General features: G+C 38.3%; 1 protein-coding gene across 1 annotated transcript; it reads left to right on the top strand.

Annotated features, from left to right (window-relative positions):
* The first annotated feature begins 950 nt into the window (after positions 1–950).
* LOC105049549 (chaperone protein ClpB3, mitochondrial) lies at positions 951–11,044 on the top strand. The gene is made up of 10 exons (XM_010929226.4): positions 951–1,375; positions 2,388–2,606; positions 2,685–2,922; positions 4,580–4,775; positions 5,086–5,140; positions 6,731–6,881; positions 8,298–8,606; positions 8,728–8,993; positions 9,079–10,008; positions 10,614–11,044. The coding sequence occupies exons 1-10, from the start codon at positions 1,109–1,111 to the stop codon at positions 10,923–10,925; spliced, it is 2,943 nt and encodes a 980-aa protein (XP_010927528.1). The 5' UTR covers positions 951–1,108; the 3' UTR covers positions 10,926–11,044.
* Positions 11,045–11,849: the final 805 nt, after the last annotated feature.

Genomic DNA, 11,849 nt, shown 5'->3' with positions numbered 1-11,849 from the left:
AAAAAATATTGCAAGAGATTATATCAGTCCAAATATCATTTTTTGTGTATATGCATGACAAAAAGGGGACCATAACATACACATAGAGGAACCATAATTTTTCATCAATAGGTTGTGGAATAATGAAAATAAAGACTATGATAAGCGGGATAATTATAGAACATATATCAATAAATATTACATGCAAATAATAAAGATTAAAATATGATACATAACCAAAAATCAATGATATTATAATATTATGCAAGGAAACTCTAAATTCATCCCTAAATCTATGGTTATGACATCTTACTTTTCACTGTCACGATGGAGAGATGGAATTCTTGAGAGGCTGTTACACTTGTGCAAGGAGGGGGACCGTCGAATTCGAGTGGAGGGTGGGATGGTGGTTTTCATCGAAATTTTATGGAAAAAAAAGAAGTCAAAGTAAGAGATCAAAACAAATAACCCTTAGAATTCAGAAGATTGCTATGCCATTTTCATCTTTTGCAATGAAAAATAAAATCGGACAGACATTCTCATAATTTTTTCTAAATATTTTGAAAACTCATAATACAAGTTTAATAAATAATAAAAATAAAATCATAAATTATTAAATTATATTAAATATAATAGATATAAATAAAATATATTTAATAAATAATAATATATAAAAATATATATCTAAAAAAAAACTAACAAATAGGATGAGAATAGTATTTCATGTATTTTTTTTATTTGAATCCGAATCATTTTTTAATATTATATTATTTAAAATTAATATTTTAAAATAATATTTTAAAAAAAAAAATTTTTTTGGCGCACCAAACAAGCTTTTGACTACTTGAGATCGTGCATCTCAGGCTGGAGCAGGCTATTTGTTTGTTTGTTTATTTGTTAAATTTTTATTTGTTGTCCGAATTAACCTTGCTTAACATAGTTATCCAGAAGGCGTATATCACGCAGAAGTCCGTAGAAGCTGAGCGTCAAATTCAGGGCATTCTGTAAACTTCCACGGCCTTCTTCTCCTCACCGCCGGGAACTTTCTAAAACCCTTCTTCCCAATATTCTCTAAGATCCTCTCGTCTCTTTCTTCGAGTCCAAGTCTATCGCTCGAGAAGCTCTCGCCATGGTGGGCAGGGCAGCCACTACAAGGCTAGCAAGGTCCGCTTACGCCGCGGCCCGTCGCCGCTACTCCCCTCACTCCTCCCTTCGCCTTCTCTCCTCGCCCTCCCCGCCGATCCTTGGGCGTCCTGGTGCTCCATTCCCGCCTTCTATCGGAGGCAGAGATGTGATCAGAGCCCCGGGCTCTATCGGGAGTCGGGAGAAGGGCTTCCTCTGTCGCCACTTCCACTCGACTTCTCCTTCTCAGTACAGCTATGCAAGCTCTTCTCAGGTATTACTTCTAATCATCTATTTTGCTGGAATTGGATACATGATTGTATTTGTCATTATTTAATTGTACAAGAATGTACACCCGAGGTTGCTCCTTTTTTTTTTTTTTTTCTTTTGTATTCATGCCGAGATATGTTCTTTATGTGTGTTTTTTTTTTTTATTTTTTTTTTAATTTTTTAATGATTTATGGTAGCAAGATTTTGTCTTGGTATTTGATGTTGGAGTATTCTTGCCAAGAAAGCACAATGATAAAGCATTAGTCCCGTAAAGTTGGCTCTTTGTTGAAGAAAGGGAAGGAGGACTCTTCCTTTCTTGACTCTGAGCTGCAAAACTTAAATTATGGAGCAGTGTGTGGAACGGTACCCATCCAGTAATGTACTTGTAGTGCTGAAAGCCACCAATTCATGCATGAGCTTGGGGCATTCTTTTTTCTCTCCATTTTGTGTTATTCTGTGCACCAATCAATAGCAAGTTAGGTGTCACTATGGTCAATTTTGGTTTCATATGTTTCAGCATTTCCCAACTTTTATTGTAGTTCATCCCCTGCCTTTCTGATGACATAGTCCGATATTCATGTGAGTTTTAAACCTTGATGAGACATACCGTTCAGATTCCGAGTTACACATGGAGCCCATGATGTTTTCTTGGTAACGTTTACTAACTCAGGGATTGTAAGTAAGCATTTCCCGAATTTTATTGTAGGTTATCCCCTGCTTTTTTTCTGATGACTTTGTCTGGTAATTATGTGGGTTTTAAACTTTCATTAGACATACTGCTCAGATTCTGAGTTAGACATGGAACCCATGGTGTTTCTTAGTAACATTTACTAACTCAGGGATTATATCGAATGAATACTCGAATAATAGTATCGGCCACTAGAGCGTCCATTGCTTTAGCAATTTCTCATAGAAAAGGGATAATCATATGTTCGGGTCCAAAAACATCATGGTGTTTGTCATTGATTGTTTAACTCATTTAACTTTGTTTTTTAACATTTTTTTGCTTGCACCAGATCAACCAAGGAGAATTCACTGAAATGGCATGGGAGGGGATAATTGGTGCTGTAGAAGCAGCACGACAGTGCAAGCAGCAGGTTGTGGAATCTGAGCATTTGATGAAAGCCCTTTTAGAGCAGAAGGATGGTTTGGCTCGGAGAATATTCACCAAGGCTGGAATCGACAACACATCGGTGCTGCAAGCTACGGATCAGTTTATATCTGGGCAGCCCAAGGTACATTCCACCATTGCTTTGCAGTATCATGCGAACAGACGATAAACAAAAGCTTTGTAACTGTTGTTGATTTGCCAGGTAGTTGGTGATACAAGTGGGCCGATAATAGGATCAAGTTTTGTAACTGTATTGGACAGTGCCAAGAAGTATAAAAAGGAGTTCAATGATGATTTTCAGTCAGTTGAGCACCTTGTGCTAGGATTCTGTTCAGACAAAAGGTTTGGACAACAGTTGTTCAAGGACCTCCAACTTAGTGAGAAACAGTTGAAGGATGCTGTATTAGCTGTACGTGGAAATCAAAGAGTCACTGATCAGAGTATGACACATCCCTTCTTTCTCCCCATAACACCCCTCCCCACAAAAAAAAAAGAAGAAGAAAATAACTAAAGATAAAATGCTTTAGATATTTCAGTTTTTTATATTTTCATGGTTCATCTCCACTGAGTAGTAGGAGTTGATAATGTTGTCCATGATTTTCAATTTTAGTAGGAGAGATATCCCTTTCGTATGTGGAAATCTAAGATTCGCTTATTGGATATGGCTGATCTGCATTTGAAAGTTTTAGTTTGTTTTGTTTTCATTGTTGTATTTCCTGTGGCTGCTGTCTAGTACAAGTTGTTAACATTTATGCACTTTGTTTAATTTAAGTAGGAAAGAACCTGTGTTTGGTACTTGCACAAGAGATAGTGTCAGTGAGCTTAGTTTATTTTGGGAGGAATATATATACAGGTGGACTACAAACTGAAAAGGATATAGTTAATCTGTATAATTTGTGTTTTATGAATGATTTAGGTCACGACTTGTTGCCATTGTAACTAGTAGGGTTAATCCTCATCTCATAGCCATTGATGTTGCTTTCAATGACCATTACTCTCTTCATATTACAGCAGTATTTTGGAGAAGTGTGTGGCCGAATTCAATGCTTGAATGCTGTATGCTGAGAGGAACCATTGTTGGCTTTTAATGCCCGGAACTAGTTTGTGGCAGACCATCATGCTAATAAACACAATTTTGCATGTGACGGATGTAGTCCAAATGTGCAGTAAAATGTTAACTCCCCATTCAAAATCCATATTTATGTACTTGTTTAGATACAGGCCAGTCCTAACTATGCCCAACCAAAGATAGTAGGTCATCTTAGTATTGAGAAAGGATGATATAAGGAATACAAAAAAGAGACAGAAACTGACAGATGAGTAGTACCAAACTAATGGTAAAACAGATATTGGCTATTAGGTTAGAACTTTCTTCAATTTGTTTCCTCATTATATTTAATTACAACTTCGACCAGTAGCCTGTGCACATAACATAATGTTGCCAAAGAATACTTTGTTTTTACTTTTCAATTTATTCTGAATGATCAATTGAAGAGTAATTAAAAATGGTATTTGTCAAGTCCTAGGGCAGCCAGGTTGCATGGAAAAGGGCCAAAGGTTTAGATTTGTCCCCGGTCTGCCATCTCAGGACCCTGGGTTGCTGGGAGTCTGGGACCATAAGTGGGTATCAGCCTTTTACTCTTCAATCTATTCTGAAGATAAAGCACTTAGCTTAACACAGTAACTAGGAAGAGGTGTAAGATGATATGTGATTATATGTATTTTGGTTGAAAGGGTAGGTTATGACCAGGTTGGTGACTTGCGTATCAGCCCATCCCATGACATCTTTGCTGTGTAATTTTTTCCTAAAGTTCTTGGGACTTTCTTGTTGATATCTATGTAACATTAGTCATTTTTTCGTTCTTGTCAAATAAAGCTCATAACAGTGGATTCTGATAGCGTGCTTTATCATCTTGAGATCTTTCTTCATATTATGCGATATACTGCTAAAAGCCTAAAATGTGCAAATTTGTGTTCATTGATCTGCACAAATTTTAAAACGATATAATTATTATTATTCAACATACTTTTTCAGAGTTTTCTGCTAAATGCTGTGCATTTATAATGGACTGATGCACTGTACTGCTCTCGCTATAGATCCTGAAGGAAAATATCAGGCACTAGAGAAATATGGGAATGACTTGACAGAGCTTGCTAGACGAGGTAAACTGGATCCTGTTATTGGTCGTGATGACGAAATACGGCGTTGCATTCAGATATTATCTAGGAGAACGAAAAACAATCCGGTCATTATTGGTGAGCCTGGTGTTGGAAAAACAGCGATTGCTGAAGGGTATAGCTCCTCAGATTCATATATTTTTTTGTTAAACTTTGCTTTGGAAATGTGATGCTCGGTCATCTTGTTTTCCTCCACATTAGTTCTACTAATGGATGTCCTCCACCAGTGAGCATTATCTTTCTACATTGACCTTTTTGTGAGACTAATGTAGTTGTTTCTTATTGTATATTATAAGGTGTTACTGCTTTATTTGTTGTGAGCTTCTTATATCAAGATGCCTAGAAGTTTTTGAAGTTTCTCATTGATTTCTATATGCAGCAACATCATCTGACACTCTAATTTGTTAGATCTTATCATCTTGCAGATTAGCCCAACGGATTGTGCGAGGGGATGTTCCTGAACCATTATTAAATAGGAAGGTAGTCTGATTGAATTTGTTATCATCATCTTTTTATTGGTTTTCTTTTCACTACATCCTTGATTGTTGATTATATTATAATCGTGGTTACTGTCTGCAGATTCTAAAGGGCTTGGTTCTAATCTGTGCAGTAACCTTAGCCAAAAAGCATTGTTCCATTTGCTTCTGTTCTATTATTATAAGGCAAAACACATTGATAATCCAATATTTACATTTCTATTGCTATATATTTTTCATTTCATTGGTCTTTGTTCTTTACTCTACATTCTCAAACAATTCTCATTAAATTTTTTTTATATATATTATGTATATAGCGGTTCTCATTTACTGTGACCCATATCAGTTTCATGGTTTGAGAAAATATGATAGAACTCCAAATGTTGTGTTTGATAATTCTGAGATATCTATTTATCTGTGATGAAAATTTTACTGGCAATTTACAGATTAACTTTCTAGCCCTTCTATTGGTGCCAAATGCTAGGCATAAATGTGCATGCTGCAATATGGGGAAAATATGTCTTATAGTTGTGGTGTTAGATTCCTAGTTTTGAAAGATAAAATAATGCCACGCAACCGTGTTACCAGAAGCAAGGAAGAACGTGGATAGAGATGGAAATCTTATTGATGAAGTCCGTGGAAGAAATTAAGGGAACTTTGAAATCCATTATTCATTGCTCTTTGATGGTTTAGTTTTAATCTAACATATCATTTATGCATCTTTGTTGAATTTTTCATCATGTAGGTTTTTTTTATTTCTTATTCAACTTTTTATCCTATTATTTGGTTATCTCCTTCAAGTTGTTCATTCAAATTCAATTTCCATCTTATGCCACTTAATACTTTGTCATTCTCAGTTTGGAGGCTTGGATATTTTAAATGAATAATTGAAACCATTCTCCATCTAGGATAGTTTAAAATTTGATTTCAGCATTCTCAAGATAGCTCCTGATCCACTTTTAGTCTTGCCTCCTGCATTAGAAAAATGTTATAAATAGGACGACCACAGGAATAGAAATTGTGGTGGTTGCAATGAAAATGACACTGTCAAAATATCAGACCTTCAAGCGGCATCTTTTTGTGCCTTATCTTGAATTTCGTAATGTTTTGTTTGCTCTTGTTAAGAGTATCATATTTGAAACCATGGATCGCATGAGGTCTCAAGGAATAGTGGTTGTGCCAAGGGCCTGTAAATATGACATATCAATGCACTTGCATAATGCAATGTTGGCTTTTGTATATATGTTGAAATTAAGCAGCAGTCAATAGGCCTGTGTTTCCGTTCATGATGTTTAGAAACTTGGTTGGTAGTAATAGATATGCAAACAAATCTGTTCAATCTTTTAATAGGAGATATAAAGAAACCAAATTCCTGGCAAGGAGCTGATCCAGCTAGTGGATAAAATGTTTATTTCTACATATCCTGTGCATGTTACAATCAACTTTATTGAGCATATAAAAGTAGATAATTCTATTTGTAGGAGTTTCTATTTCTCTATATTTCCTCGTGGTCGTTATGCCTTTTGATATAAGTCAAGTGGACCATTATTTGTAATGGTTACAGGCCTTTAGTCTTTTCATTATTTATTTACAGCTGATTGCATTGGATATGGGATCTTTGGTTGCTGGGGCTAAATTTCGAGGAGATTTTGAGGAAAGACTGAAGGCTGTTCTTAAAGAAGTCACTGCGTCCAATGGACAGATCATTTTGTTCATTGATGAGATTCACACTGTTGTTGGTGCAGGTTAGAGTCTCTCCAAGGCTTTGCTTGGACTTCCCATTCTACTTTCAATATTATCTATCTTGTCAATGATAAAAAGTTATTTAAAATACGAAATTGAGACTTTTTATTTTTACTTTATTTTGAGAGAAAGGGAGAGATCCACCTATGCTATAATTACCAAGATCCAAATTTTTAGGGATGCACCATCTAAGAATCAGATCCAAAACCTCTGGTTGCTAAGCAGATGGGGATTGGGGTGTGATCTCTGAGGCAAGCCCTGGTTCGGGGTTGCCAAATATTACCGGCGGCTAACCGGTGCGGTCTAGGGATTCGATTCAGAACTTTGGCGAGCAAGGGAGAAGGAAAAATAGGAAGAGAGAGAGAGAGGATGGAAGAGAAGAGGGAAAGGCCGGTGGTGGTCCGTTGAGGCCTTCGGGGTTTTGCGGTCTTTCACGAGATGCGAGAAGAGAGAGAGATAGAGAGGAGAAGGGAGAGAAGAGGAGTGAGGGGAAGGCAGCGTGGAGGCTACCGAACGGCCCAAATCCACCTCGCAGTCGCCATGGGTTTAAAACAGAGGTGATGCCCCTATTTGATCGCATTTTTTTTAAAAATATGATAAATATTGAAGCCGATAATGGATTTGCCGATTGGATTTGGGCCATCTGGAGGCCCTATGGTGGCCTCCCCACGCTTTCCCCTCCTCTCTCCCTTCCCCCCTCTCTATCTCTCTTTGCTCTCATTTCCTCTTGTGGAGGACTGTGGAGTTTGGGAGGCCTTGGCGGTCCTCCAAGGGCCTCCGCGGCTCTCCAGTGGCCACCACTGGCGTCTCCACCGGCATCCTTTTTTTTCCTTCCCTCTCCCTTCCTCCCCCTTTTCTCTTTCTCTCTCTTTGCCTCCTTGGTTCATCCCTTGTTTCCATGTTGATTTGGGCCCGATATGGTCCAGTATGGGGGGCATACCAACTTGTACCGCAGATCGGCCGGCATGGGTCCGGTTACAACTGGGCAATCCTTAGTGGGTAACTAATGGATTTCTTGTTTGAGGTGGATGATATAGTGGCCCTTAGATTTCAATAATAATGTCCTGTTGTTATGGAATATACACTATGAATTTGTTGTTGATTGAGATCATTTATTTGAAAAGACATATTATGCCTTTAATAGTGTTTAATCTAGAAGTTTTGTTTACATTTTCTTTTTGTTGTCAACACCATTGATCTTTCTTAACTTCCATATTCAGTACTAACATTATATTCTTTTCAATGCCAGTTATATGAAACCTTATCATTGCATATTGAACATAGCTAATGTGATAAACGGCTAATCCCCAAGAGCTTCTACTCTGTAACTCTTCTGTTTAATCTTTTCTTTATCAACGGTATATAAATAAACATGGTATCTGACTGTTGATCTGTTGCTCTCTGGGCAAATGCTATAGGAGCTACTGGTGGAGCAATGGATGCTGGCAACTTGCTAAAGCCTATGCTAGGCCGGGGGGAGCTCCGTTGTATTGGAGCAACCACACTAAATGAATACAGGAAATACATTGAGAAGGATCCTGCTCTGGAGCGTAGATTCCAGCAGGTTTACTGTGGTCAGCCATCTGTGGATGACACCATCTCTATACTCCGTGGGCTTCGTGAACGCTATGAACTGCATCATGGTGTTAAAATATCAGACAGTGCCCTTGTTGCAGCTGCCGTTCTGTCAGATCGGTACATAACTGAACGGTTTTTGCCTGACAAAGGTATGTTAGCATCTGAAAATTTGTTAATTTCGATCTTTTTATGGGTTAAAAATAATTTCATTTTCTGTGGTCGGTGACCCTACAGACATGTATCAAACACCTTGACTTTTGTTGCTTGTAGCCATTGATCTTGTTGATGAAGCAGCTGCAAAGCTGAAAATGGAGATAACATCTAAGCCTACAGAGTTGGATGAGGTTGATAGAGCAGTGTTGAAGTTAGAGATGGAGAAACTCTCATTGAAAAATGACACAGATAAAGCATCTAAAGAACGGCTGAGCAAGCTGGAAGCTGATCTAGCATCTCTTAAACAAAAACAGAAGGAGCTTGCACAACATTGGGAACATGAAAAAGCACTCATGACTCGAATTCGATCAATTAAAGAGGAGGTAATTGTTTTCGACAATAAAATAGCAGAATATATCAACAGTGGATGAACCTTCTTCAGCTAATGGCATTTAATCTTGTCATTAGGTTGATAGAGTCAACTTAGAGATGGAAGCTGCTGAACGTGAATATGATTTGAACCGTGCTGCCGAACTCAAGTATGGGACGTTGATGTCTTTACAGAGACAGCTGGAAGAGGCTGAGAAGAATCTTGCCGAATTCCAGCAGTCAGGACATTCAATGCTTCGAGAAGAGGTCACAGACTTTGATATTGCTGAGATTGTCAGCAAGTGGACAGGCATCCCGATCTCAAACCTTCAACAGTCAGAGAGGGATAAACTGGTTATGTTAGAAGATTTCCTCCATAAGAGGGTGGTGGGTCAGGATATTGCAGTTAAATCAGTGGCTGATGCTATCCGTCGTTCTAGGGCAGGTCTTTCCGACCCAAATCGACCTATAGCAAGCTTCATGTTTATGGGACCTACAGGTGTTGGTAAAACAGAGCTTGCAAAAGCCCTTGCAGGTTACCTTTTTAACACAGAGAATGCCCTTGTAAGGATCGATATGAGTGAGTACATGGAAAAGCATGCAGTCTCCCGCTTGATTGGTGCACCACCTGGCTATGTTGGTTATGAGGAAGGGGGCCAGCTGACTGAAGTTGTTCGACGGAGGCCTTATTCTGTCGTTCTTTTTGATGAAATTGAGAAGGCACACCATGATGTCTTCAACATTCTTTTGCAGCTATTGGATGATGGGAGGATTACAGATTCACAGGGAAGGACAGTCAGTTTTACAAATTGTGTTATTATAATGACATCAAACATTGGTTCACACTACATCCTAGAAACTCTTCGTAACACAACAGATACCAAGGATGCAGTGTATGAACTGATGAAAAGGCAGGTTGTTGAGTTGGCCAGGCAAACATTTCGTCCAGAATTTATGAACCGAATAGATGAGTACATCGTCTTCCAGCCACTTGACACTAAAGAGATCAACCGTATTGTTGAGTTACAGGTAATGTCCCATGGAAGTAACATGATGAAATTTCTATATCTCATGGTTATTTGAAGTTTCAGTCATGATTACTGTTTCTCAAATTATTGTCCTATCTATGCCTTGCTTGTGCTAGGTACTTGAGGTAGATTGTGTCTACCTTCAAATATCTACTGGTAGAGGTTATTTAACCTAGCATTTCTTGATTTAATCTTTTTCTATTTTGGAGTTCTTTAAGCTAATTCAGTGTAACTACTTCAAGTTCTGCTGCCTGTGACCCTTTGATTCTATTGTCAAGGCAGGAGATTGACTTGGATTACCTCGGTTGTGTCATAAAGTCTTCTTTCTTCTGTTAGTTCAACCTATAGTTTTTCCTGCATCTTGCTTTCCTATTGTAAGCTACTTCAATTGGATTTTTATTTATTCGTATCTATTGCTTGAAGAGTGCTACCATGTTAAATCGTAGCAAATTTGCTTGGTTTAGCTATTTGATTAGTCTTTAAAGAAATTTGGTTCCTCATCAAACATGTTATCGTATCTTTCTCTAGCCTGCTGAAATCTTGACGATATCATCAAACCTGTTGCCATCTTAGCCTTCTCTAACATTAATTATGCTACCGTTGCAGTTGAGCCGTCTGAAAGACAGGCTTAAACAGAAGAAGATCTATCTTCATTTCACCCCAGAAGCAGTTGAAGTCCTGGGAACTCTTGGCTTTGACCCAAATTTCGGGGCCAGACCGGTGAAGAGGGTGATACAGCAGATGGTGGAAAATGAACTGGCTCTAGGGGTGCTGAGAGGAGATTTTAAAGAAGAGGACTCGGTCATCGTGGATGCCGACATCACCCCAGCGTCAAAAGACCTTCCCCCACAAAATAAGCTGGTTATCAGGAAACTAGAAAATGGACCCCCGGGAGATCAATTGGTGGCCAATGATTAGAAGTGCATATCGTTGTTGTTTTTCCTCGGTGTAGCCATGTAATCTAGAAATTTTGCTTCCCTTCTTTTGTCCTTTGCTAAAAAGACGTTGCACTTAATGAAGTGAGGAATTTGGTTGTTCTTGGGTTTCTTGAGATGGACTACTTTACATCTTGCAGTGCATTGTTAAAGGATCCGAACACCTGATTTGATTGGTTGACAGTTGGGGCTGTACTGGATCATACTGATTCGGTATTGGTATATGGTATAGGGTGTGTATAGAATTGGTCTGCACTGATATAATGATAGGATGGTATTGGTATAGAGTTTGATAGTGTTTTCTTTGAAGTGCACATTAACTTTCGGGAAAAAAAAAAGCTAGCCTTTGTGAAGGATGATTGATAATCATGGTGTGGTGGAAAGATTTATGGTTAGCGGTAAGAGATTGATATGTAGATTTGTGAGTTTGATATGTAGATTTGTGATATGGTAATGAAACTTGCGATTTATTTGATAGATTGATACATGATGATTACTATACCCCATCTTTCGTATCTCTGGTTGACAGGTTACTTTACGGCTGCCTGTGCATTTTAGTTCCAGCTTACTGGATCGCCAACATTGCCGTGCTATCAGACACTTTGGAGCTGAGTTGGGATTTCTGGAATAAAGTGATAATTCTTATAGCAGTCATTCGTAACCACGACTGCAACGGAAGCTTGGGATGATAACGGTAAAATTCTTATCCTAAAACTCATCTTTCACAGATGTCCTCTGCTTTGTCAATTGCAACCATCTCTATTCATACGGAGGCATTAAGGCAGCTGAAGAGGCCCTGCTATAGCTGATCTAAAGCTCTCATTAAGGCTTGTCCTGATCATAGTCCCAAAGACCCTTTTTTTCTATAGCGTAAATAGCCCAAAACAAATCAAGATACATAAAACTA

The sequence above is a fragment of the Elaeis guineensis genome, chromosome 8 (genome assembly GCF_000442705.2).
Source record: "Elaeis guineensis isolate ETL-2024a chromosome 8, EG11, whole genome shotgun sequence".
Classification (NCBI taxonomy): domain Eukaryota; kingdom Viridiplantae; phylum Streptophyta; class Magnoliopsida; order Arecales; family Arecaceae; genus Elaeis; species Elaeis guineensis.
This window is presented reverse-complemented; position numbering and strand designations above follow the sequence as displayed.

Bases quoted from the DNA above. Each gene is read 5' to 3' on its own strand.
- LOC105049549 (XM_010929226.4), top strand. From the start codon at position 1,109: ATGGTGGGCAGGGCAGCCACTACAAGGCTAGCAAGGTCCGCTTACGCC. The intron at 4,776-5,085 runs GTATAGCTCCTC...ATCATCTTGCAG, and splicing joins AAAACAGCGATTGCTGAAGG to ATTAGCCCAACGGATTGTGC. The intron at 10,009-10,613 runs GTAATGTCCCAT...CTACCGTTGCAG, and splicing joins ACCGTATTGTTGAGTTACAG to TTGAGCCGTCTGAAAGACAG.